The sequence below is a fragment of the Alligator mississippiensis genome, chromosome 7 (assembly GCF_030867095.1).
Source record: "Alligator mississippiensis isolate rAllMis1 chromosome 7, rAllMis1, whole genome shotgun sequence".
Classification (NCBI taxonomy): Eukaryota; Metazoa; Chordata; order Crocodylia; family Alligatoridae; genus Alligator; species Alligator mississippiensis.
The window spans coordinates 28004121-28027492 of NC_081830.1; the positions used below are offsets into that span (position 1 = coordinate 28004121).

At 44.9% G+C, this 23372-nt stretch overlaps 1 protein-coding gene across 3 annotated transcripts; it reads left to right on the forward strand.

Annotated features, from left to right (window-relative positions):
* Window positions 1-1767: 1767 nt before the first annotated feature.
* LOC102570576 (olfactory receptor 5V1-like) lies at window positions 1768-22176 on the forward strand. Of its 3 annotated transcripts, none has more exons than XM_059730738.1 (2): window positions 1768-1841; window positions 14841-22176. In XM_059730738.1, the coding sequence occupies exons 1-2, from the start codon at window positions 1820-1822 to the stop codon at window positions 15794-15796; spliced, it is 978 nt and encodes a 325-aa protein (XP_059586721.1). In that variant the 5' UTR covers window positions 1768-1819; the 3' UTR covers window positions 15797-22176. The 3 variants fall into 3 exon arrangements, with proteins under 3 accessions (XP_059586721.1, XP_014453237.1, XP_059586720.1); XM_014597751.3 differs by lacking the exon at window positions 1768-1841 and adding an exon at window positions 4161-4442; XM_059730737.1 differs by lacking the exon at window positions 1768-1841 and adding an exon at window positions 8647-8756.
* The last annotated feature ends 1196 nt before the right edge of the window (window positions 22177-23372 follow it).

Consider the following 23372-nt stretch of genomic DNA (forward strand, 5'->3'; position numbering starts at 1 on the left):
CCATCTCTGTAGAGCATGCCACAAAAGGGTACCTGGGCACCTCCCTGCCGCAGCTCCTGCCACCCTGCCCACAGCACCACAGGGGCCAGGCTGATAGCTTTACTCCCAAATCAGGGCCTCAGCATTCAGCTAGGAATTAAATTACCTGCCCAGGATGCCAACAGACCTATGTGATTACCTGCACAGCAGCTGAGACGGAGTGCAGTCACTGCTGGATGCAGGGGAGTTGCAACCTCATGCAAGCCACTATAGCCCTGCTCTCCCTTTCACTTCTCAATGGCATGCTATGACCAAGAAATACCTCTTCCCCCAAACCTCATTATGAAGGGGCCTCTACACAGACTGTGGAGGGCTAGGAGAGTGGAATAGGATCAGTTTGAGTCATATGTGGTACTGTACTCCTCCAGAGATGGCATGTAGCTCTACTGAGTATGCTCAGTGGCTATGCAGGTACTTTAAGCAGATGCAGTGTAGCTTCACTATGCATTCATAGCCATAAGTGTGACTCAGTAATGAGATAGAATGCATACTCAGATGCATAGGTGTGCATGTAGCATTTGCATGCCACCAACCAGCCTCTTGGTAAAATAGGATTCTACTGAAGTCTGGAAAAAAACACGTTTTGATCAAGTCTATGATGAGTAAAGGAGACCATTAGACCTGGCCAGCACCACCCAGCATGCCTTTGCACAATGCAGGCCATCAAAGCCTGCCTCACAACCTTACTTGGGCAGCTGTAGTTCTCCATGGAAGGCAGCTGTGATCCTTTAAGCCTATGACTGGTGATCCATCTTTGATGCCCAGCTTTCCCCCATGATAGGGGCGGGCAATAATTTCAGCTGGAGGGATGCTTAATGAGTTTTGGTGAGCTGTCAAGGCATGCATGGGCAGTCCCACCCCTTGGCAGTTGCCCCACCCCCCGATAGCCATATTGGGACCAGAATTCCTGCTCCTAACCCCTTACCTTTGCCAACAGAAGTCCTTACCCTTACTCTCCCCCCTCCAAATGCTCCTTTTGTGAGGGGGGTTGCCATCTTAGAACCAGAAAAACCCCAAACCATTCACTAAAAGTCAAACACCTACTGTAACATATTTTAACCTTATTACAAAAATATTTTTGTTGTGATTTGTGTTTGCGTAGTGTATATAGAGGTGATTGCACAAGTGCCCTGAGCCCCACCCCACCCCCAGCCCCATGGAGGAATAAATCTCTCTGCCTGCCTGTCTCACTGATGTAGGGTTACAGCCTGAACCCCACACTCTAGTTACAAACTCTGGCTACAGGAGGCACCTGGTCTCCATGGTAACAGGGCTGCAAATTCCTGAGGGAAGGAGAAGAACTTGCTCGGCCTCTGTCCTGTGGCACCTTAAACTCTCACCTGATGGTGCTGACATTTTTTAAACTGACCAACCAGCGTCAGCCATGGTCTGAGAATACTGGTTTATGGTTGGTCCAAGGAATGAGGCCAGCAAGGTAATTTAAGGGCCTCTCCATCTTGGGAGGGGGAGAGGAGGCATCTTGAAACTCACTGACATACAGTGAACTGCCTGTCTCCAGGGGAAGCTCAATCAACCTCTGGATGATACTTGTAGCAGGGCACTAAGGTGCCTGCTACTTAGAGAGCTGGGATAACTCCTCAGGTGCTGGTTGCTGAGGCAACTAGAGGGAACTAGTGACCCACACCTGCCTAGTCAGCTGACCATAAGGGGCAGGGCCTGGCTCCTATATAAATCACAGGCTGGAGGCCAGGAGGTGGTTCCCTGCTGGCAGATAAGGAGGAAGGAGTTCTGCCTGGGTGAGCAGAAGGAAGAGCCCTGAATGTATCAGCAGTTTGAGACTGGTAAAGGATGGAGCACCCTAGTGGTGGCTGGATTAATGTTATAGCCAGATGGCTGGAGTTTGTGTTGTAGCCCAGGGACTTGTGTTTTGTTTGCTGTTTGTAACCAGCAGTTTGGGTGAGGCTAAGAGGGGATGGAGGAGGCCTCATAGGGGACCCGCAACAGCGTGAGAACCCTAACCCCAGAGATGGGACAGCGAGAAGCCTCAGAGAGGGGGTAGCGAGAGACCGAACAACGTCAGTTACATCTGTGAGGCTTGGGGCATGGTACAGGGGTGGTTGGAGCCACACATAGCCCATAAGGCTGGGGGTACACAGAACACCCAATACAGGAAAGGGATGAGTGATAACAGGAGAACCGTGACCAAGAGGATGAAAAGCAGCCTCCCTATAAAATATGTATGACATCAAAGCCATGGCGGGCAAGAATTTGAGGGTGCTTGTTGGCAGCTTGGCATGGTAAAGGAGGTGGCAGGGGAGAGCACGGTGACCCTGACCACCCTCCTGCTATAATACTCATGAGAAACATCAGAATTGTAGGCAGTAACTTAGACCTAAGTGTTCTAGACTCATACTCAAAGGGCAGGGCCCACGAGCCTCGTATACTGTTTTGCTCAAGACTTTTTTCTTTCATAGTTACTTTGCATTGTATTCCTTCCCTAGGCCCTCCCTCTCTGATTATTAAACCTATCTATCAGAGCAAGCCTTATTATACATGTTTGATTCCCTTGGCTCGGCTGATTAAAGGGAGGCTACTTTCTATGCTTCACGCTCATAGAAACACTCCATGATCCCAAGATCTACAGGGTCTGTGTATCCTGGTTGGCACTGGGCCCAGACAAAGTCCTGAGTCTGGGTGGAGGCAGCAGTACCCCAGGCTTGCAGGTATGCTCCAGGAAGGAGGTTGACCAGAAATTGGTGGCCCTGTGGGGGCATCTGAAGCTGGATTTTTGGTGGGGCATAGTGAGGTGGGTGTCTCGGCATAGGAGCACCCCCTACTGGCCTGTCACCCCCTCCCCCCCCCACACACACCTGCTGCTGCTGCTGGCAGCAGGGGACTGCACCATGTAGGGGAGTGTGTAGGGGAGTCCTCACAACCCCCACCCTCCCTCACAACCATGCCCTGCCCCACCAAGCTCCACATTTGTGTTGCCCCCCCGAGCATGGGCTCTGTGCTACTCTCTGCACTTCCTCCCAGCTGCAGCTCCACCGCCTCCACCCTGGTCCCTACCACTTCCCTACCTGCTTCCCAGAGTGAGCTGATTGCCTGGGAAGCCAAGCAGGTTCCCATGGGGGCAGCTGCAGCAGGGGCAGCAGCAGCCCCACCCAGAAGCTGCTGCTGGCTGGATCAGGTCCTTCCACTCACAAGGGTGGGAATGAGGTGCAGTAGGGTATGCTGGGGGGGGGTGTATGCATGGGTGCCTCGCTCCCACCCTCGTGAGCGGGAGGGCTGAGCATGGCAGAATTTGGTGGTGGGTGCCATGGGCCAGATGAAAGTGCCTGGAGGTCTGCATCCAACCCATAGGCCATATTTTGTCTGCTTCTGCCCCATGACCTCTCCCCATGCCTCACAAATGTTATGCAAGACATAGGTGGCCATGAATGACAGGCAGGCTATATTTTGCAGTATCTAGTTTTACCCCGAGGGCCCATCATTACCATAAAGCAGCTACTGAAGCAATAATTGATGACTTCAGGCCAGATTCTATACCAGCTAATGAGTGGGTAAGGGAGCTAATGAGTGTTAGTGTGATCCTGTTGCACTCTGGTCAAGTCCCTTGATAAACCAGCCCTCCAAATATTGCATTCAGTCTTTCAGGGACTTGACCTAGGTTGAATTAGATTAGACCCTTCCTTTCAGTGATCCAAATGCTCTGTCTGGTTTCACCAGCCATGGAACAAATGGGTAATCAGGGACACCAAAAATCAGAGGAGGTATGTTGATACCACTCATCTTGATGGAAGGTGCTCCCTGAGTAAATGCTCACCTTCTTCTTGTAGTGCAAAAGGCTGTAGTTTTTCTATACCCCAGTATTACGTGCCTTCCCATACCATTTGACTGTGACATAGACATGCATGAACTTTTCTTGGTGGTCACTACAAAGAAGAACCCTTTTTGCTAGTGTACTCAGATAGGGATAGCGCAACATAGGGATATGTATCCTGTTGACAGCCCCCATGCAGTTAGGGAACCCCATGACAAAGAAATGTTCCATGGTTTCTGTCAATCCTGATGTAACAACTCCTTCATGGCAATGTCCACTGTCTCCGCAGCCTTGATAACAGTTGATTTTTTTTATTTTTTTTTTATGCCAGGGATGGAGCAACTACTGTTTGTCAGTTTTCAAATGGTAATAAGAGGCTGTTTCTTCATAGTAAAAGGAGCCTGCATGGCGTTGATTTGCTTCCATAGTTTTGAGAGGAGATCCACACAGATCTCTGGGGATGTAGCCTTTGTTCACTATACCAAGAGAAGATCCATCAGTGTCTTCTGCCTGGAAACTGTTCAGCCAAAGAAAGCAGCCAGGAAGACCAGAGGATTTAATCTTTAACTTCCAGTGAGCACTGCAACAATTGCCCCACGAGTGCCAGAATACCTCAACTGTAAGTCACACTAGGAAAGCACCTCAGCTGGTATCTAGTGGAAAGATGCTGAAGTAATCACAAACTTTTTGTGGTCTACTTGGGGCAAACTATTAGCCTCTGATCATATATTCTCTATAATTCAAGAGTAAGGTTACTCCAGTGTAAATTCCTCCAGAGTAGACTTGTTACCCTGAGGGGTCAGGTCAATGCTCAGGATCTCAATATTGAGCTGTTAGACAGGAGGGTGTGGTGTACAATTGCACATGCACACATAAAAATCAATTAAGCACACATACACTCACTAGGTGCATACACGCATACACCCCTACTAGGCATACACACTCACACTAGCAGCTCAGGCACATACATTTTCAAAATAATTAGTCTAGGTTCATGCACACCTATCACCAGTTTAAGCCCATACATGCTACACGCACCAAATTTAGACAGAATCAGTTACCAGTTACCAACACCTGCACGTCCAGTACACATACGTGGATTACTAATTCATATACCCCCCCCGCCACACAATGATATATATATATATATTGTGTGTGTGTGTATTCACTAATTTACACACATAACACCCACATACCCAATTTAGGAACTCACTTGTGTGTATTGTGATATGTATGTATGTGCTTGATGTACTTGGGATACCTGGGGAAAGGTTAAGGTAAGAAAGTAGAAGAGTAGGGAGTGAAAGTTACCAGGACTGGGATTAGAACTGGTAGACTAGAGGGGCCTGGGCTGAAGAACTGAGGCTCAGGGGTAACTTTAGGTTAATCGATCTTAATTGATTAAAAGGCAAGGCCCAAAGCCTGCTGAACAGAGAAGCATGCTGGCACAGAGTCTGGGACTGCAGCCAGAGCTACGGGGGAGCTTAAAAGGTAGGTGGGGAGAGGGAAAATGGGACTAAGGGAAAGTGTGGGTGTTAAAGAGGGGCTCTGGGTGTAGGGAGCCAGAGGATGGCTCTGGGGCAGCTAGAGAAGTTGCAGGGAGCGGCAGTAGGTTCTGGAAGCTAGAGAAAGCTGCAGGACAGCTAAGAGGAGCTGAGAAGCTGCGGGGTGGGGAGGATTACAGAAGATGCAGGGGGAAGCCTGAAAACAGAAAGAGGGACAGCAGAAAATTGCAGGAAAAGCAGCAGGCAGCAGGGACAGCAGGAAAGCAAGGAGAGGCTGAGAGGTGGCAGAAAAGGGGAGATGGAATTGGGAGGAGATCAGGAAACTAGCAGAGAGGGTGGGGACTGGAGGTGAGAGAGAGCAAATGAGGCTGGAATTTAAGATAGGCAAGGGACTGGGATTCAGTAAAACATGACCCAGCTCGGGGTTGTAAATGACAGTAGTTTTTTTGAACAGGGGAGATGGTGACACAATGCCAAATTGGTTCCCTTGCACCCACACACACGCACGCACACACAATGGCAGCAGGGGTTAAAGAGGCTTGGTTCAGGAGCTGAAGTCCACTGAAGTCCGGAAGGGAGGGAGAGAGAGAGAGTGCAGGTAATATCTACCTATCCCAGGCTGGAAGTTGATCCTTGATGGCCTCTCGGGGTCTCCTCCAGTTAGGTGTTGTCCAGAGGGGGTTGCCAGCAGGGCCTCTGGGTTGGATTGGTGACATGAAATTGGTCTGGTCTGGATGGAAATGGCGTTCCCACTGGGTCTGTCTTCACTGCCCCTTTTTATAGGGGCAGACTGTGTGTGACCCTAGTGACAGGAGGCATGCCCAGGCAAGGGTCAGCCCCTGACATACTGAGCATGTGTGCTCCATGCAGGGATGTGCAGTTTCGGGTGTCCGTAATGGTGGGGTACAATGATAGAGTTGCTGGTTCTGTAGGGTCTTTTGTTTTTCAAATGCTGGTCTTGTCTCTGTTCCTGGGTGAGGTCTGTGGTTCCTGGGTGAATCAATGCAAGGTGATGGCCCAGTCATTACAGGCCATTCAATAGAGGCCTGCTACCATTGTATTTCAATCATTCCCAATCACTCTTATTCATCAGGGAACCAATTTACATGTAAGGGGTACAATGAATCATATTGTTGAAACATGGAATGCCCAGGCATAGGACACAAGATGGAGGCTTGACATATAAAATGTCAACTTGACATGACTTAGGCCTGTGTTTGTAAGTGAACCAAAACCATACAATATCCATATGCAACAATAAAAATCAATACAAAAATTATAATAATACAATATGCAACAGTAAAAATTAATACAAACCTAGTAATTATACGATATAAAACAGTGGATATCCAAAAACTTACTACCAAAATAAAAATGTTTAAAGCTTATGGGAGCTCACTTATACTTATCTATAGGGAATAGACAGGGAGAGAGAAGTCAGAAATGGTTGGGGAAGGGGAGGGAATGCATTTAAAAATAAAAGAAAAAAAGAAAAACTGTGGGTTTTGCTACAGACCTATCATGTCTGCACCAAATATGAAGACCTGAATTTTATCATCAGCATTTCTTGTTTTATGTCCTACATTTCCAGATGTAGGCTGGGATTTTCAAAGTGACCTAAAAGAGTTAATTCCAAATCCTACCTTCTTGGAAGCCTTATTCCTATTAACCTCCTTGTCTTCTCTCTTATAGAATATAGACTGGACTTTTCAACCTAGTAAGTGTTAAATTTCAACATAAAATTCTAAAGTAGCAAGGAAAGGCACCCAAGTACTATGATCCATCCCTGATACTGTTCTGCAGGCTACAAATAAACCCTGTTAGAGTCAATTACTCAAATTGTGCCTGTTCCAGTGGCTGTTGAAGTCTATAAGAGTGCTTTTCCCTCCTTATTTTCCACTGTTTCAGTTGTCATTGCATCAATTCCATGGGAAAGGGGAAACATAGCCACCCTTGGACAACTGACTTCTCTCTGTGCTATGAGAGAGGGCTCAGAGTTAAGAAGAAGAAAAAACAGGAACAGCTCTCATTCAGCATGAAAGTGAGTGAAGAATTCAAAAAGAAGGACAGAGTTAGAAAGACCATTGCTTAACCATGTGTGAAAGCTGGCCCATGACACCAAACGGAGTCATGCGAAGTAAAAAATTACCACAATTTGTTATTGTGACACATCCAAGTTTTGTTCTTGGAACTTTTTTTTCACGATAATTGTATTCATGGGTTTATACGACATGGTTTTCTGCCTTGGCAAGATTTAGCGAGCCAGTTTCCTTCTATCTAAGTGTTCCTATATTCCTAATAAAGAGTGGCATCACTTCTCAGTGCACACACTACAAAGCAACTTTGCAGGGATCAGGGTGACACTATTTCTCTCATTTTAATATAGCTGAGTCCTCAATTCTTTCCGTACATGAAAGGTAAGAATGACTCTCCTTTCTTTTGATAGGCCTTGATCTCCCAGTAATCAGCTTCTTTTCTTCTGCTAATTCTGTCTCTGCTACCACTGTCATTTCTCTCAACTTCTCCTACAACTTTTTTCTATTATTATTTTGTACTTGACTTGTTCTGGTCAGACCTCATGAAGCTTTTGAATGCAAAGCATTCTTCTCCAATTGTATTCCAAATATACAGTTGTACAGTTGGTCCAATAAAAGATATCACCCTAAGAAATCCTGGCCTCACACCATTTCTCTCTGCAGCTTTATTGAAACATTAAGTAACTCGTTAGCTTCAAGATCCCACTGACTAAACATATTCATCAATGTACATGTAAATCATAAGTCTAAAAATGTTAACAACCACTGGAATGCATGCACATCCCCCCCCTCCCCACATTGTTTTTTCCTCCTCATATGTTCATGACAATCATTGTCTCTCTCTGTTTGAGATAGATCCTGAAACCCTTTGTAAAACTGGCTGGCTTCTGCCCTTGTTATTGGAAAGATAATAACAAAGAAATAATATTGTTATTAAGGGAACAAGGGTTGCTTAGCAACATTGCAATAGAAATTCTTTGGGGATAATTCTCTCCTGGTCACCAAAAACATATATAAGCAAGTGAATACATGGCACTCTGGGAATTGCGCTGAGATACCTGCATGGAAATAAATGCCACTAAATCAAGTAGGAATTTGGTTGGGAACATTAAAAAATGCATTCATTGTTTCCTAAATCTGCAGAATATCAGCATTTGCACTAGCACTGCTGGGGAGAATCATTTAATCATGTGTCTTAAAGATGATCAGAGCCTAGTGGCCAGAATCTCAGCTGGGATAAATGAGAGCAGTAACTGCTGAAGTGAGTGGAATTGCAGCAATTTACAACAGACTCCAGCAGAGCTATGGCCACTTTACACCAGCTGGGAATCTGTCTCTATATGGTTACTGTGTATGATTCACTTGGATGTAGTGTATATCTTCTCCCTCTTGGTCTGTGTCTTTACTGCATATTCTTGTGGGGGGAGGGTGATTACTATGGCATTTATCTAGTAGGAATATGAATGGAGTTGTAGTTCTGTGTGGCAAGATGATGCTTGTAGTAGTATGGTTTATTGCTGTTGTATTTCTGCTCGCATATGCAATTCTGTTTGCATCACTATGTGTGCAGCTGCGTTTTTAGAGTCATATTTTCTGTACATTATTTTATTTGCATGTACCAATGACTTTCATCCAGGGTAGCACAGCACCCCGGGGTGATCTGAGATCCTTTTAAAGATGCCATACAATATTAGCATTATTAGGTATGCAAATCCCTACACAAGATAAAGCCAAAGATTTCAACTAGGAACCTGTAGTGTCAAAAACATTTTGAACTTCTATGATGTCTTTGTGAGTATTTTGGAACAGAAGAATTGCTATATTGTTTTTCTGTAGCCAGAAAATGAGTGAAAGTTAACAGCTGGTATTTTCTTATGGGTGCCTTCAGAGTGTAACAAGGTTTTAATCTAGAAACACTGAAAAACCACTAGTATATCAGGGGCCGAAAATAATTTGCCGTAAACATCTCTCTCTCTCTCTCTCTCTCTCTCTGTTTAACTGGTTTAGGATCAGGTTATTTTTTCCCCAAAGAAACTGAAGCTTCATAGACATTTGCCAATATTTTTCTGGGCTCCTCACCTTCCAATCCTCCACAAGATTATTAGGACATATTTTTAAGGGGAGTGGAGGTGTGTGGTAAGAATTTTTCTCTGCCATGTTTGCATGGGACAGTGCTGTTGTGTTCATGGATGGGTAGGTATGTAGATATTGGGAGAATTGGTAGATATTGGGAGAAAGGAGGCATGTGTGATTTATAGGATATGAGACGACTGGGGGGGATCTTCTCCTTCAATGTATTTGCATTTCTAATACGGGAAATTAGAAGTGGAATTTTTTGAAAAATGCTGGCTTGTTGGGGCCACAAGGAATTATCTGGGACTCACTGAGCTCATTTATATTTTGTTAAATCCAAGTAAAAAAAAATTTGCCTGGGTTTCTGGTGAGCGCATCTTGAAGCTGGGAATTTTGCCTCAAGCACAATATGCTCTGTGGATATGCTCTGAGAGAGCAGATCCCAAGGGTTCCCTTCAGTTGCACTGTAAAATTTTCACCACTGTTGTCAGCAGTAAAACCTCCAAAACCTCCAACTGCCAAGTCTAAATGACTCCCGACTTTCTGGAAAATTTGTTTGGGGCCAATTTCTATCAAAACCAGAATTTTAAAAGAAAAAAAACAGAGTGGTAGGTAAGCTGAAAACTTTGCTTCATGTCAGCAGCTGTTATTTCTGTGTTTTGTATTCAGCAATGAACATGGGTCATGAGTGACTCAGGTGGGGTTTCAATGAGGAGCTGGATTTGAATAGGATGGTACAGACAAGAGTTGACATGGAAAATGCAGGGAGATAGCTCATTGACTTTGTGGGGCTTAAACAGGGCTGTACAGAGAGAGTATTCAGAGTCAGGATTCCTCTTGTACTGGAAAGCCCGGACATGAGAAATGTTCTAATCTAAATGAACTCTCTGCATATAATGCTCTTTACAACATCCTCTCTGGCCAATTATATTTTTAATGCAGGATCCCAAAACTATTGTTTAAAAATGAGCTAGTACACATAAACTCTCTACTTCATGGAAAAAGTGGTTCCTCTCTAGTTCCTGGAAAAGTGGTTAGAAATAATAATACATTGTTCAGCACATGGATGAATGTGACTTGCTGGGGATGAAACAACATGGCTTTGTCAAGGTGAAATCATGCCTCACCAACTTACTAGTTCTTTAAGGGTGTCAATAAGCACATGGATTGGGGAGATCCAGTTGACATATTATAGCTGGACTTGCAAAAAAGCCTTTGACAAGGTCTCCCATCAGAGGCTTTTAAAGTTACAGAGGTGATAGTCATGGAGTAGAAATTGGATTAGGAGATAGAAAACAAGGAATGAGTATAAATGGTCAGTTTTCAGGATGGAAAGAAGTAAATAGGGGATCTTAGGGATCATTGTTAGGACCAGTGCTGTTTGAAGATTGGGGACAAGTCTCTCACTGGGGTTGTAGAGAGGCAGCAGTAAGGCGCCAGACTTCCATGTGTAGACCCTGAGATGGTGCAGAGTCACTTGGAAGAACTGGATGCCTTTAAGTCGGCAGGCCCGGATGAGCTCCATCCGAGGGTGATGAAGGCACTGGCTGACATCATTGCAGAGCCACTGGCAGGAATATTTGAATGCTCGTGGCGCACAGGCCAAGTCCTGGAGGACTGGAAAAGGGCCAATGTGGTCCCCATTTTCAAGAAGGGGAGGAAGGAGGACCCGGGCAACTATAGGCCAGTCAGTCTCACCTCCATTCTTGGCAAAGTCTTTGAAAAAATTATCAAGGCTTACATATGCGAGACCCTGGCAGGACAAATTATGCTGAGGGGAAACAGGCATGGGTTCGTGGCAAGCAGATCATGCCTGACCAATCTAGTCTTTTTTTATGACCAGGTTACAAAACGCCTGGACACAGGAGTAGGGGTGGATGTTGTATACTTAGACTTCAGGAAGGCCTTCGATACGGTATCCCACCCCATACTGGTGAACAAGTTAAGAGGCTGTGACTTGGATGACTACACAGTCCGGTGGGTGGCGAATTGGCTAGAGGGTTGCACCCAGAGAATCGTGGTGGATGGGTCGGTTTCGACCTGGAAAGGTGTGGGCAGTGGGGTCCTGTAGGGCTCAGTCCTTGGACCGATACTCTTTAATGTCTTTATCAGCGACTTGGACGAGGGAGTGAAATGTACTCTGTCCACGTTTGCAGATGACACAAGGCTATGGGGAGAAGTGGACACGCCGGAGGGCAGGGAACAGCTGCAAGCAGACCTGGACAGGTTAGACAAGTGGGGAGAAAACAACAGAATGCAGTTCAACAAGGAGAAATGCAAAGTGCTGCACCTAGAGAGGAAAAATGTCCAGCACACCTACAGCCTAGGGAATGACCTGCTGGGTGGCATGGAAGTGGAAAGGGATCTTGGAGTCCTAGTGGACTCTAAGATGAACATGAGTCGGCAGTGTGACGAAGCCATCAGAAAAGCCAATGGCACTTTATCGTGCATCAGCAGATGCATGACGAATAGGTCCAAGGAGGTGATACTTCTGCTCTATCGGCGCTGGTCAGACCGCAGTTGGAGTACTGCGTGCAATTCTGGACACGCAATTCAAGAGGGATGCGGATAACCTGGAGAGGGTCCAGAGAAGGGCCACTCGTATGGTTAAGGTGCTGCAGACCAAGCCCTATGAGGAGAGACTAGAGAAACTGGACCTTTTCAGCCTCCGCCAGAGAAGGTTGAGAGGCGACCTTGTGGCTGCCTATAAGTTCATCACGGGGGCACAGAAGGGAATTGGTGAGTATTTATTCACCAAGGCGCCCCCAGGGGTTACAAGAAATAATGGCCACAAGCTAGCAGAGAGCAGGTTTAGACTGGACATTAGGAAGAACTTCTTCACAGTTAGTGGCCAAGGTCTGGAACGGGCTCCCAAGGGATGTGGTGCTCTCCCCTACCCTGGGGGTCTTCAAGAGGAGGTTAGATAAGCATCTAGATGGGGTCATCTAGACCCAGCACTCTTTCCTGCCTATGCAGGGGGTCGGACTCGATGATCTATTGAGGTCCCTTCCGACCCTAGCATCTATGAATCTATGAAAGGGGGTGAGTCGGGAAGTTGCAAAATTTATGGATGATACACAGTTATTTAAAGTGGTAAAAACAAAGACAGATTGTGAGGAATTCCAGAAGGATGTGGCAGTATTGAGCAAATTGGCAAATAAATGGCAGATGGAATTTGATATGGATAACAGTAAAGTGATGCACAGGGCAAAAATAACCCAAACTATAGCTACACTATACATTATAGCTACCTTACAGTATGATGGGATCTACATTCAGTGTTACCACACAGGAAAGAGATCTGACAGTCAGTGTGGACAGTGCACTGAAAACATCAGCTCAGTAACCATCAAAAAGGCAAATAAAACATTAGAAATTATTAAGGGAACTGTGAACACATCTGAACGTATCTTTAGAAAGATCCCCCTTTAGAAATCCATGGTGCACCCACACCTTGAGCAGTGTGCCCAGTTCTGGTCCCCACACCTTAAATAGGATATAGAAAAACTAGAGAAGGTCCAGAGAAAGGCAACAAGGATAATAAATGGTATGGAGGGGCTTCCAGATGAGGAGAGACTAAAATGGCTAGGCCTATTCAGTTTAGAAAAAAAGATGCTTGAGGGGGGCCTGATAAGGATTTACAAAATACTAAACAGTAAACAAAAAGTGCATAGGGATTTATTACTTTCTCTCTCTCAATACAAGAACTAGGGGTCACAAAATAAAAGTAGTAAGTAGGCCATTTACATCTAACAAAAGTTCTTTTTCACACAACATGCAATTCAAGTGGGCACTCATTGCCACCAGATGTTGTGGAAGCTGTGAGTTTACCCAGATTCAGAACTGGATTGCACAAATTCTTGGAGGAAGGGGGCATCCACAGCTATTGAGCTTGGGAGTTAGGAACACAGCCCCTAAATTAGATTTTTCTAAACCTTAAATGCTGGAGGCTACAAGTGAGAGAGGAACAGTGGGGAAAAAACCCTGATCATACCCAGTTCACTTTCCCTTTAAGGATTCACTCTCTGCCACTGTTTGAAACCAGATACTGGGTAAGAGGGACTTGTGATCTAACCCAGTAGATGGTAGTTCATATGTTCTTATCCACACACACAATCACAGAGAAATGAAGAATCACACACTACAAATACCACAGATATACCTTATATATGTAGAGAAAGTATACAGGCATATAAACACATATGGAGTGTGGAAGTACTATCCACTATTGCACAAAAAACCCTTCATACAGGAGCAAGAGGCCATGCTAATGAGGTGGAGAGCTTAGAGCCCACCATGCATGCATAGCACAGTGGGAAGTGAGTGTGGCTGCATCCCCCTTCTCTCTCTTGAATCCACTGCTGCATGTGCCCAAACAGAAAATCCTATACATATGTGACAATTCCTACACATACGTGATAATTCTGTCATGTAATACTTTAATCTAACACAGGTATGCAACCAGACATACAACAGTACCTACAATTATGCAGGCTTTTATGAACATGCTTCCAAAGACACAGAGACATGTTCCATGCATTCTAGTGTGCAACTCAAACTGACATTTCCCCTGAAATTTCCAATATGAGTTCATAAACTTCTAAGTGTTGATTTTTTTAAAAGAAATATTCCTAAAGGTTTTAGATCAGTGGTTCTCAGCCAGAGGGCTGTCCCACTGCCACTACCAGTAGAAATTGCCCCACTGTGCCTCTCTTTCTTGGAGATGTCATATGGAGCTGAGAAAATAGCTGAAGGAAGAAGTGGTGCCCTGAGTCTGATGAGGGAAGCTGTCCTGAGGATGCTACTACTGGGCCTCCTGAGAGCCCAGAACAGCAGCCCCACCATCCCAGAAAGGATATAGAAAGTGCCACCCCTGCCCCAGTGCTTCTTAGTGGACAAAGACAAAAGGGGGGGGGGGGGGGGAAGGAATATCTCCCTTGCATGGACAGAACAAAAACAATAGTCTCAAGCTGCAGCAAGGAAAGTTGAGGTTGGATATTAAGAAAAACTGTCTCACTAGACAGGTAATGAAGCACTGGAACAGGTTACCCATTGAGGTGGCAGAATCTGCATCCTTGGAGATTTTTAAGACCTGGCTCAACAAAGCCTTGGCTGAAATGGTTTAGTTGGGGATGGCCCTGCTTTAAGCAGGGGGCTGGACTACATGATCTCCTGAGGTCCCTTCCAACCCTAACTTTCTATGATTTTATAAAAAGGAGGGGCTTGCTCTGTCCACATCTGAAGAGGACGTCACTAAATACAAAAAAACTTATGGAGGGGAACCTTGTATCTAAAAAGGTTGAGATTTGCTTGTTTAGATGCTGGATTACCATAAACTTTTAATGGAAACTGAGGACCTTTGATGGTCTTAGACTTATCTTTCCTATTTATTCCCTTTTATAGGTGCTCATTGTAGCTCTACAAGGATGTCAAATGAAACCTCCATGACTGAATTCATCATCATGGGCTTTTCCAACCTCCAGGAGCTGCGATTTTTGTTTTTTGGGGTGTTCTTGGTCACCTACACCTGCACTCTTCTAGGCAACATCTCCATCATTGCGCTTACCTGCCTGGAGCCTCATCTTCACACCCCTATGTATTTTTTTCTTGGGAACCTCTCTTTCCTAGATATCTGCTACACCACCACCAATGTCCCCCAAATGCTGCTGCACCTACTGGCAGAAAGGAAAAGCATCACCTACATTGGCTGCGTCATCCAACTATATTTCTTCCTCTCTTTTGTGGGCACAGAGTGCATCCTGCTGGCTGTCATGGCTTACGATCGCTATGTGGCAATATGCAGCCCATTGCAGTACGTGGTCATTATGAGGAAATCCCGCTGCCTTTGGCTGGCTGGCATCTGCTGGGCTGCTGGTTTCCTGAACTCTGCAGTGCACACGTTTTTCACCTTCCGGCTGCCTTTCTGTCGTGCTAACCAGCTCAACTATTTCTTCTGTGACATCCCACCACTCTTGAAGCTGGCCTGTGGGGATACCTCCATCAATGAAATCATCCTGCTTGCCATAGGGGTCTTTATAGGATGGACCCCATTTATTTGTATAGTTCTGTCCTATGTCTACATCATTTCCACAATCCTGAAAATACATTCTACCGAGAGAAGGCTCAAAGCTTTCTCTACCTGCACATCCCACCTCATCATTGTACTTCTGTACTATGGCAGTTCCATCTTCACCTATGTAAGACCCATCTCCAGCTACTCTCTGGATAAAGACAGACTGATTTCTGTCCTATACAGCGTTGTTACTCCTATGCTAAACCCTTTAATCTACAGCCTGCGAAACAAGGATGTCAAAGGGGCTTTAAGAAGATTGCTTATGGGGAAACTGTATTTGCAGTGATGCTGGAAATGCTTTTTCTATGGATCTTTAAATATCACTGAAAAATTAAAGTTCTTTTCCCCACCTTTCATTTTGTGCACTGCAGTTGGTGGAACATCTGAAAAATATTTTCCCCAAACTCCTATAAATTATTGAAAGTCAATTTTAGTTTGAAATGATCACTGTAGTCTCTTTTTCACTTTTGCTGAACTTTTTATTGTTTCTTTAATGAATCAGTTTAATATTTTTCTTCATTTATTTCTTAAAATATTAAGTGAAAAAATACTCCAGATCATTTCATAACAAGGCTAAGTAGCATACGAGGGAGTGTAAAGCATAAAGTAATAGAATAGTCACATTGTAAAGAATGGGGGAAGTGTCTCTGTAGAGTACTCTGTATTTGATATTGGAGCAGTAATGGGTAGGAGGAAAAAAAAAGGAGCAACTATACTATTTTTAAGGACATGAGGGAAAAACAGAGGATGTGAGGTATGAACGGGGTAGTATATTATAGGGTTATGAATGGGAAAATGCAATCTACATTGCATAATGGATGCAGGGTCAGAATAGGATGAGGGATGAGAAAGGGGACTATGATGTTCATGTAATGGAAGCAGACAGTGAGCGATATAAAAAAATGCAATCCACTACCTGATAGCCTCTATGACCGTCTCAAAGGCACAACCATGACAAGGTACATAAGGCACAATGCAAGGGACCCTTGATGCCAGTTGTGTCTCAGTTACTCAAATAATGACTTGACCCTATTACAAGGAGCTATCACAGATACTCACCACCAGCCCTGCTTCTTGTCCACTTGTGTCAACCCAGGGCTGCCCAGTGACTGACAACAGTGAACAGTAAGAGCACCAGAAGCCTCCAGCCCCCAGTGCAGCTACTGTCGAGAAGCAGACCCATGAGAGTCCAGGTAAGTTTGGGGAGTCCCCCGACTCCTGGTCAGGACCACTGAGCATTGAGTTTACCAGACCATGGGACAGAACAGCTTGGATGCCACTGACATGGAGAAGCTGGGACCATCTAACCCAGCTGCCTCAATGACTACTCAGTGGACCATTCTGTAAACATTTCTGCCAAAAGCACCCCCATCGTTGCTGCTGATCGTTCCCTATTACTGCCACCAACCAGTCAGCAAGGCCAGATACCCAACCAGCTGGTGAATTGCAGTTCTCCACCACATGGACTCTAGTGGTAGAGTCCATGCCACCACCCTTTGGCACGCTGAAAGGAGCCTGCTGGGTCTATGGACAGCGACATGGGTGACTTTAGATGTGCACAAGAAGTACAATTTTTTTTGGTGTGCAAACAGTTGGCAGAGTTGCTCTGGGCCTCTCAGAGGTCTGGTATGTTTCTGTATCTGAAAGTGGATGGACAGAGAAGCAACCAAAACTGCAGGTGGAAATGGGAGACACATGTTTCATGATATCTGGGAGGGTGGGGAGTAAGCGCCTTCTGGCCACCTATTACAGGCTGTTGTTTGGGGATCTAACTGACAGTTATTGGGCAGTTCATTAGTGATCAGCTTAGCACTCGGTTGTTTCATCATCACTGATGATGAGCCAGCCTGGCTCTTTTCCCCTCAGTCTGCCTGTGCCACACCCTCTCTGAGCTGCTATGAAGGGAAAGTCACAGTGGGTACCCTCAAGGCCTTCCCACACTACTTTGGGGAAGATCACTACTGCCTGACCTAGAGTGACCACATGTCTAAGGTATTTGTAAATCTATAGACAAAAGCTGTGAAGCAGGCCCCAGCTACAAACATGCGAGGAAGGTCCAGAAGGGAGATGCCCTTGGAGGTACATATGACAATAGGGTTCACCTGGATGCTTATACTCCCTTGACAAGTAGGATGTAATACATTCACCCAACTGCAAGGCACACCAAAGTGTATTAACACCAATCCCCTGAAGCAGCACAAGGATATTCCTGTAGCAGCACAAGCTAGGGAGAGGCTGCTTTCATTGCTAAATAAGCCAGGGTAGTGGCCTTTAAGTGTTTGCATAACACAATCCAGCCAGAGAGCAAGACAAAGCTGACACAGTAGGACCACGGTGGTGTTGCTGCAGACAGAATAGGAATTGAAGATCCCAAAGAGACTGGAGAGACAGCAGTCACAAAAACCTGCCTCCTGACCCCAGCTTCTGTTGGCAAAGGCAGCTGCTTCTCACTCGGGATCAAGAGTAAGAGCCAACTTCCTTGGGGTGGTCTCAAGACCCTTATTCCTAGTATTAGGGCTTGTTCTGATAAGTGCCCCTTCATTGTGACTCATGGGGAGCTTTTCCCATACCCCAATTCTAGGATTTCACCCTTTATTGCTGGAGATACTGGTGAAACAGGAGATCTAGCTTGAATGATCTTCAGGCACACAACACATTTTTCTTGTGTATTAGCTTCTCCATCTCTCTTCCAACCCCTCCCCACCAAGATGCATCCCCCCCTCTGCTGGGACCCAGAGAGGGGCTTATGAAGTTCAGCTGGGACTCAGAGAGCACACCCTCCAAGACCCTCATACATCCAACTGGATGTTTTCCTTCCCTGTCCTTTCCCCATTGAGATTGTGGATAGATTGGTGGGGGTGCACCTGTGACATAGAGCTCTGTTCCTACCTCATTCAAAATTTAATGTTCCGATTTGCCTCTTTGGGCATTCAGTACTTGCAACTCTGGCCCCAATTCCTCATCTTGGCTACCTGTCGTTCTATTCATATACCACATCAGCAGAATAGCAGGATATGGAGTAAGACTATATAAAAATAATCTAGCTTTTTTTTTGCTAAAAAGATAAAGTGCAAAAAAGTACAGAAATCCCTCTCCCCAATTGATAAAGGTACCAATTACATTTTTAAAGCATCTACAGCTCAAGTTTTTAAAGGTAATAAGCTGCCTGTAAATGGAAATGGATCGTTATTAAATATTTAAAATATTTCTGCCACCTAACTCCCACTGAAATGGATTTTGTCCTATGCACTTACCTGCATCATTAGGGAACTACATGTGACCGTCAAAGAGGGGCTTGGACTTTTAGGGACATCATGGACTTAAGTGCCTCAGTGCAATTCTAGTTCAGCCAGTCAAGTCCTGCACATCCATTTTGCAAAAATTATGAGAGTAATTTTTTGACAAGTCAGCATGAGTTACACTTCCAAATACTTCCTTTGAAGCCTGTAAGTGCCTTAGCAGGGATTTGCAAAAGATTGCAAGGTGAGCAAGTAGGCAAAAGAAAGGTAAATGAAAACAGTGAAGGAATTAACAAGGTCCGTTCTATTTATTCTGTTATAATAAATGTGCCAGGTGTTGGCAATGAACTTGATAGGCAGCTCATCTTGAATTTAATCAAAGAAAATCTTTGTATGCAATGTGCATTTAAACTACGGGCTCACTGCAGTACTATTGACTACTGTTAAAATTGGCACACCAAAGCCTGTTATTCATATATACCAATACTTAAGATCATGGTAGTGTTGATTAGACATTGTAGGTGGGATAGCTCTGACGGTCCAAGTAAAGTGAGAGGCAATGATTTTTGTTATTGTATTTCTTCCATCTTACACAAGTCTTTGTTCTGATCTTTCTCTCAAGCAGTGTCTGCTTTTTTCGAGGACTTGGTACTTGAGAAAATGTGCCTATACTCTTCCCAACTATATATTTGGTCCAATAAAAAGTCACCCACAAAAAACCCCAAATATTATTTCTCACAATAACGATCCACAGTTGTATCAGCTGAACTAAAACAAACAAAACCAAAACAACAGAAGACAACAACCCTCCTTCCCCCAACAACAAAAAGGCAACATATGATATTGGTTCTTGTACATCAGTAGGTACACCCACAAGGCATGGCCTGGAACTAGGGATAAAAATTCTCCATATCTGTCTTACATGATCAGTGCCCACCTGAGGATCCTACACTTTCCCTCATGTCATCCACTTTTTTGCTACATAAAAGATAGGATGCAGGATATCAAATTGTGGTGTTTGTGTTTGGCAATTACTATGTTTCCCATTTCTTGAAAGATTTTCAAAGTATCAGTTAGGTGGTGCTTGAGGACAAAAGAGAAAAATACGTCTTCATATCAACTTGCTTTTTGGACTTTTAGAGTCAGTCAACTAATATTTTGTTGGTTTATTCATGCCTTTTGTTCTAATATTCACAAGTTCTTTTTAAAGTAGTCACACTGAATGAAGAACAAAGTTAACAGAAAAACGGAACACTTAATCGCAGAAATCAGCCTTCAGGAACTAGTGAATATCCCTGAACTAGACATTCCTCTTTTCCTGCTGTTTCTAGTTATCTGCACTCTGACCCTGGCTGGAAACATCCTCATCATTGTTCTAACTGTCGCTGATCAGCATCTTCATACCCCCATGTACTTCTTCCTAGGGAACCTGTCCTGCTCGGAGATCTCCAGACCTGACTGAAGACAGAATCATTTCTGTTAGGGGCTGTATCTTGTAGATTCCTGATTTTAGTTTTCTGGCACCTACAGTGTGTTATCTCCTGGCTTTGGTGTCTTATGATAGGTAGTTAGCAAAATTCAAACCTGAATGGTAGGGCCTACCTTCAGCTGGATCTTGCCTGAGTGGACATAGTGGGTAGTGCCCTAGTTTAAGTGACCCAGTTACATTTCTGTGGCTCCAATGAAATCGACCATTTCTTTTGTGATTCTGCCCCACTGATAAAGTTTCTGCAGTGACACCAGCCTAGTCACCCAGGTTATCTTTATGCTTTCCTCCATAGAAATTCAGTTCCCATTTATATTAACCATGACATCCTACGTTTCTATTATCACCACAATACTGAGAATCCCCTCCACCACTGGGAAGGAAAAAGCATTATCCACCTGTTCCTCTCACCTTGTTGTAGTAATTATGTTCTACAAGATGAAAACTCTTGTCTCTGAGATACCAAAAAACCTTGTACTCGGAGGCCTTAACAAGGTGTTCTCTGTATTCTGTGCTGTCTTGTCTCCCTTGTCCTATCCCCCAATTTACATGCTGAGAAACAAGGAGGTAAAGAAAGCCTTGAGAAATATTGTCAGTAAATCATGATTTATGGCACAACTGTAATGGTTTAAAAAAATTAAGATACATCAGTTTGATTCAGGTAGTCAGCCAAGCTTTAACTAGTCCCCCCTAACTCCATCTGAGTGGACTATCCTCAGGTCAAGTAAGGACATACTGAGTTTTTTCCAATAGCTCTCTCCCACCTTCAGTTTAAGTGCTAGCATTTTTTGCTTCACCTAGGGATGGGACTGGAACATTCAGACATGCTTCAAATTTAGTGAATGAAGCAGGGAATGTGGCAAATAAATGAAACTGTAGGTGAGCCAAACAGATAACACGATAGACAAGTTTCACAGTAGAAATGAATGTCCTTAAAAATATCAAATTCTGTTCATCACTTTCTACACAGATGAGCCAAATTCTCACTGGTGTTCGTCTACCTACACCTCGTTAACAATGATCTATGGCAGTCAAGGCTTTTGTCCAACTGCTTTGATGGACTAATGCTGCTTTATACCTTATGGGGATCTAGTTCATTAGATGCAATGCAGCTACAGTGAGTTACCACATTTAAGGAAGTAAGAAAGAAAATGTCTCTATTAGTTCTTCATTCCCCCTTTTACTGTATTTTTACTCTAGTGAGCATTTTTTAGTTTTCAGAGTTTCTGTTTTTCATTGTGGCCCCGTCACAGGCAGGTGCTGTATGAACATGAAGAAAGAAAGCTCAGGGTGCAAATTTTGCACTCTAAGGGCATGTAGAGATGAAGTGCAGAGGTGTTAAAAAATTTAAACTTCTCTGGGTTTGCAGCAGAATGAAAGTGTTCAATCCTCTTCTAGAAGGAGCCCAAAGCCAATACAACTAAGCCAGTACTGACCTTGTTGAACACTGAGAAGTTAAAGTTGGTTGACAGGCTGCCCTTCATTAGGTTGAAGAGGTGGTACATGTGTACTATGGGGCAGTAATGGTATACACGGATCTGGTTACTCAGCTCCAGGCACGTAGCTGGTGGTGTTACAAGGGCTTGGGCATCCTGGGGGACTGGTGCACTTCCATGGAACTGCAGGCTTCATATATAAGTAGTAAGAAAGGTAACGAACTGGGGCAATTCTCACATTTTACAGCATACAGTTAAATCCTGGGGTTTGCCCATCCAGTCACCTCTCCCTTGCAGCTACAGCTTGAAATGGCTCAGGAAAAAACTGGTAGGCTGAAGCTCAAGCATGACAGCATGTCAGCTTCCATGGGAAGAACTTTCAGGAGGTTTATATGAGGACCTCATGAGGCATGTGTCAGAGCAACAGGGCTCTCCTACTCACTGTGGGGTGGAAGTCACTCTCCATATGGGCACTGATGAGCTCATCACTCCAGGCTTTATTACGCAGTCTCCCAATGTGGACTTGGCCTGAAGAGGAAGGGAGGGGGAAAAAAAGAGAGTAAAAGGAGAAGATGCTTGCTGACCTGGTGCCAGAGAAGAGCTGTGTCTACAGAGGCCTGGTTGGAGTACTATCAGACCCCTGTGCCTACCTGGTTAGGACGAGAGTCTCCCAGGCCTGGCATGCAGTAGTCCAAGCATAGCAGAATGGTAAGCCACCACCCAAAGCTATCAGCATGGCAAGACAGATTATGGAGATACTAACGGAAAACCTTCGGGTGCCAAGGGAAATAGCACTTAATCACCCTAAATTACCAGATGGAAAGCACCCAAATAGTGCTCTATTTTTACCTCAATGCTCTGCCCTTTCCCCTCACGTGTCCTTCCAGCCCAGGGGGATACCTACTGCTGTCCCAGCTCAGGCTATCAAACCCAGGTCCAGGAGCAGGCCTACCCCACCAACCAAAGTTGCCCTCCCCCAGGTCTAGGACTAACCACACCAGTCCCAAACACTACCCTCTCCCTTCTCCTGGGACTCAACTTCATGCCCTAGACAGCTCTTCTGCTGCCCTCCTGGTCATATTAAAAGCAGGCCTCCACCCTTCTCTCAAGAACAGTCCCAATCCACCCCCTCTTTCAGCCAGCCATAAAATGCCCTATGCCCTCCTTATCTGTTGTAAGGGCCCATAGTCACTTCTCCAGTATAGGCTGGGGCACTATCCTTCCAGAAAGAGTCATACATTTTTGGCTAGCAACAGCTCCCTTTATCTTCACAGGGTCACTATCAATCTTCATCCATGGAAAGCAGTATCATATGGGGCTCTAGCCCTTAGACCCCTCCATGCAACATGGTGGGGTGAATCTAGCATTGCAAGCTACAGCCCTAAGAAGGACTGCCTCCTCTCTTTCCTCCCCCAAGTTCACAAAAAAACCTTATACACTTCACCCCCCATTTGCAGAGCATGGTTTCAAGAGCTCAGTTCCTGGGGTCTGAACGTGTACTAAAACTTTCTTTCCTTTTAAGAGCTCATAAATAAACAGTACTCTGCATTGGTTGCTCTTTACACAGAGGTGCCTTCCTCCCATCCCACAGTGTGAGAAGTAGTCAATCAGGGCTTCCCTCCCAAGAATGCCCCCCTCCCCGACAATTGTGATGTCCATAGAGAATAACAGCGTCATGGAGAAATATGGCTGGAAAGGACC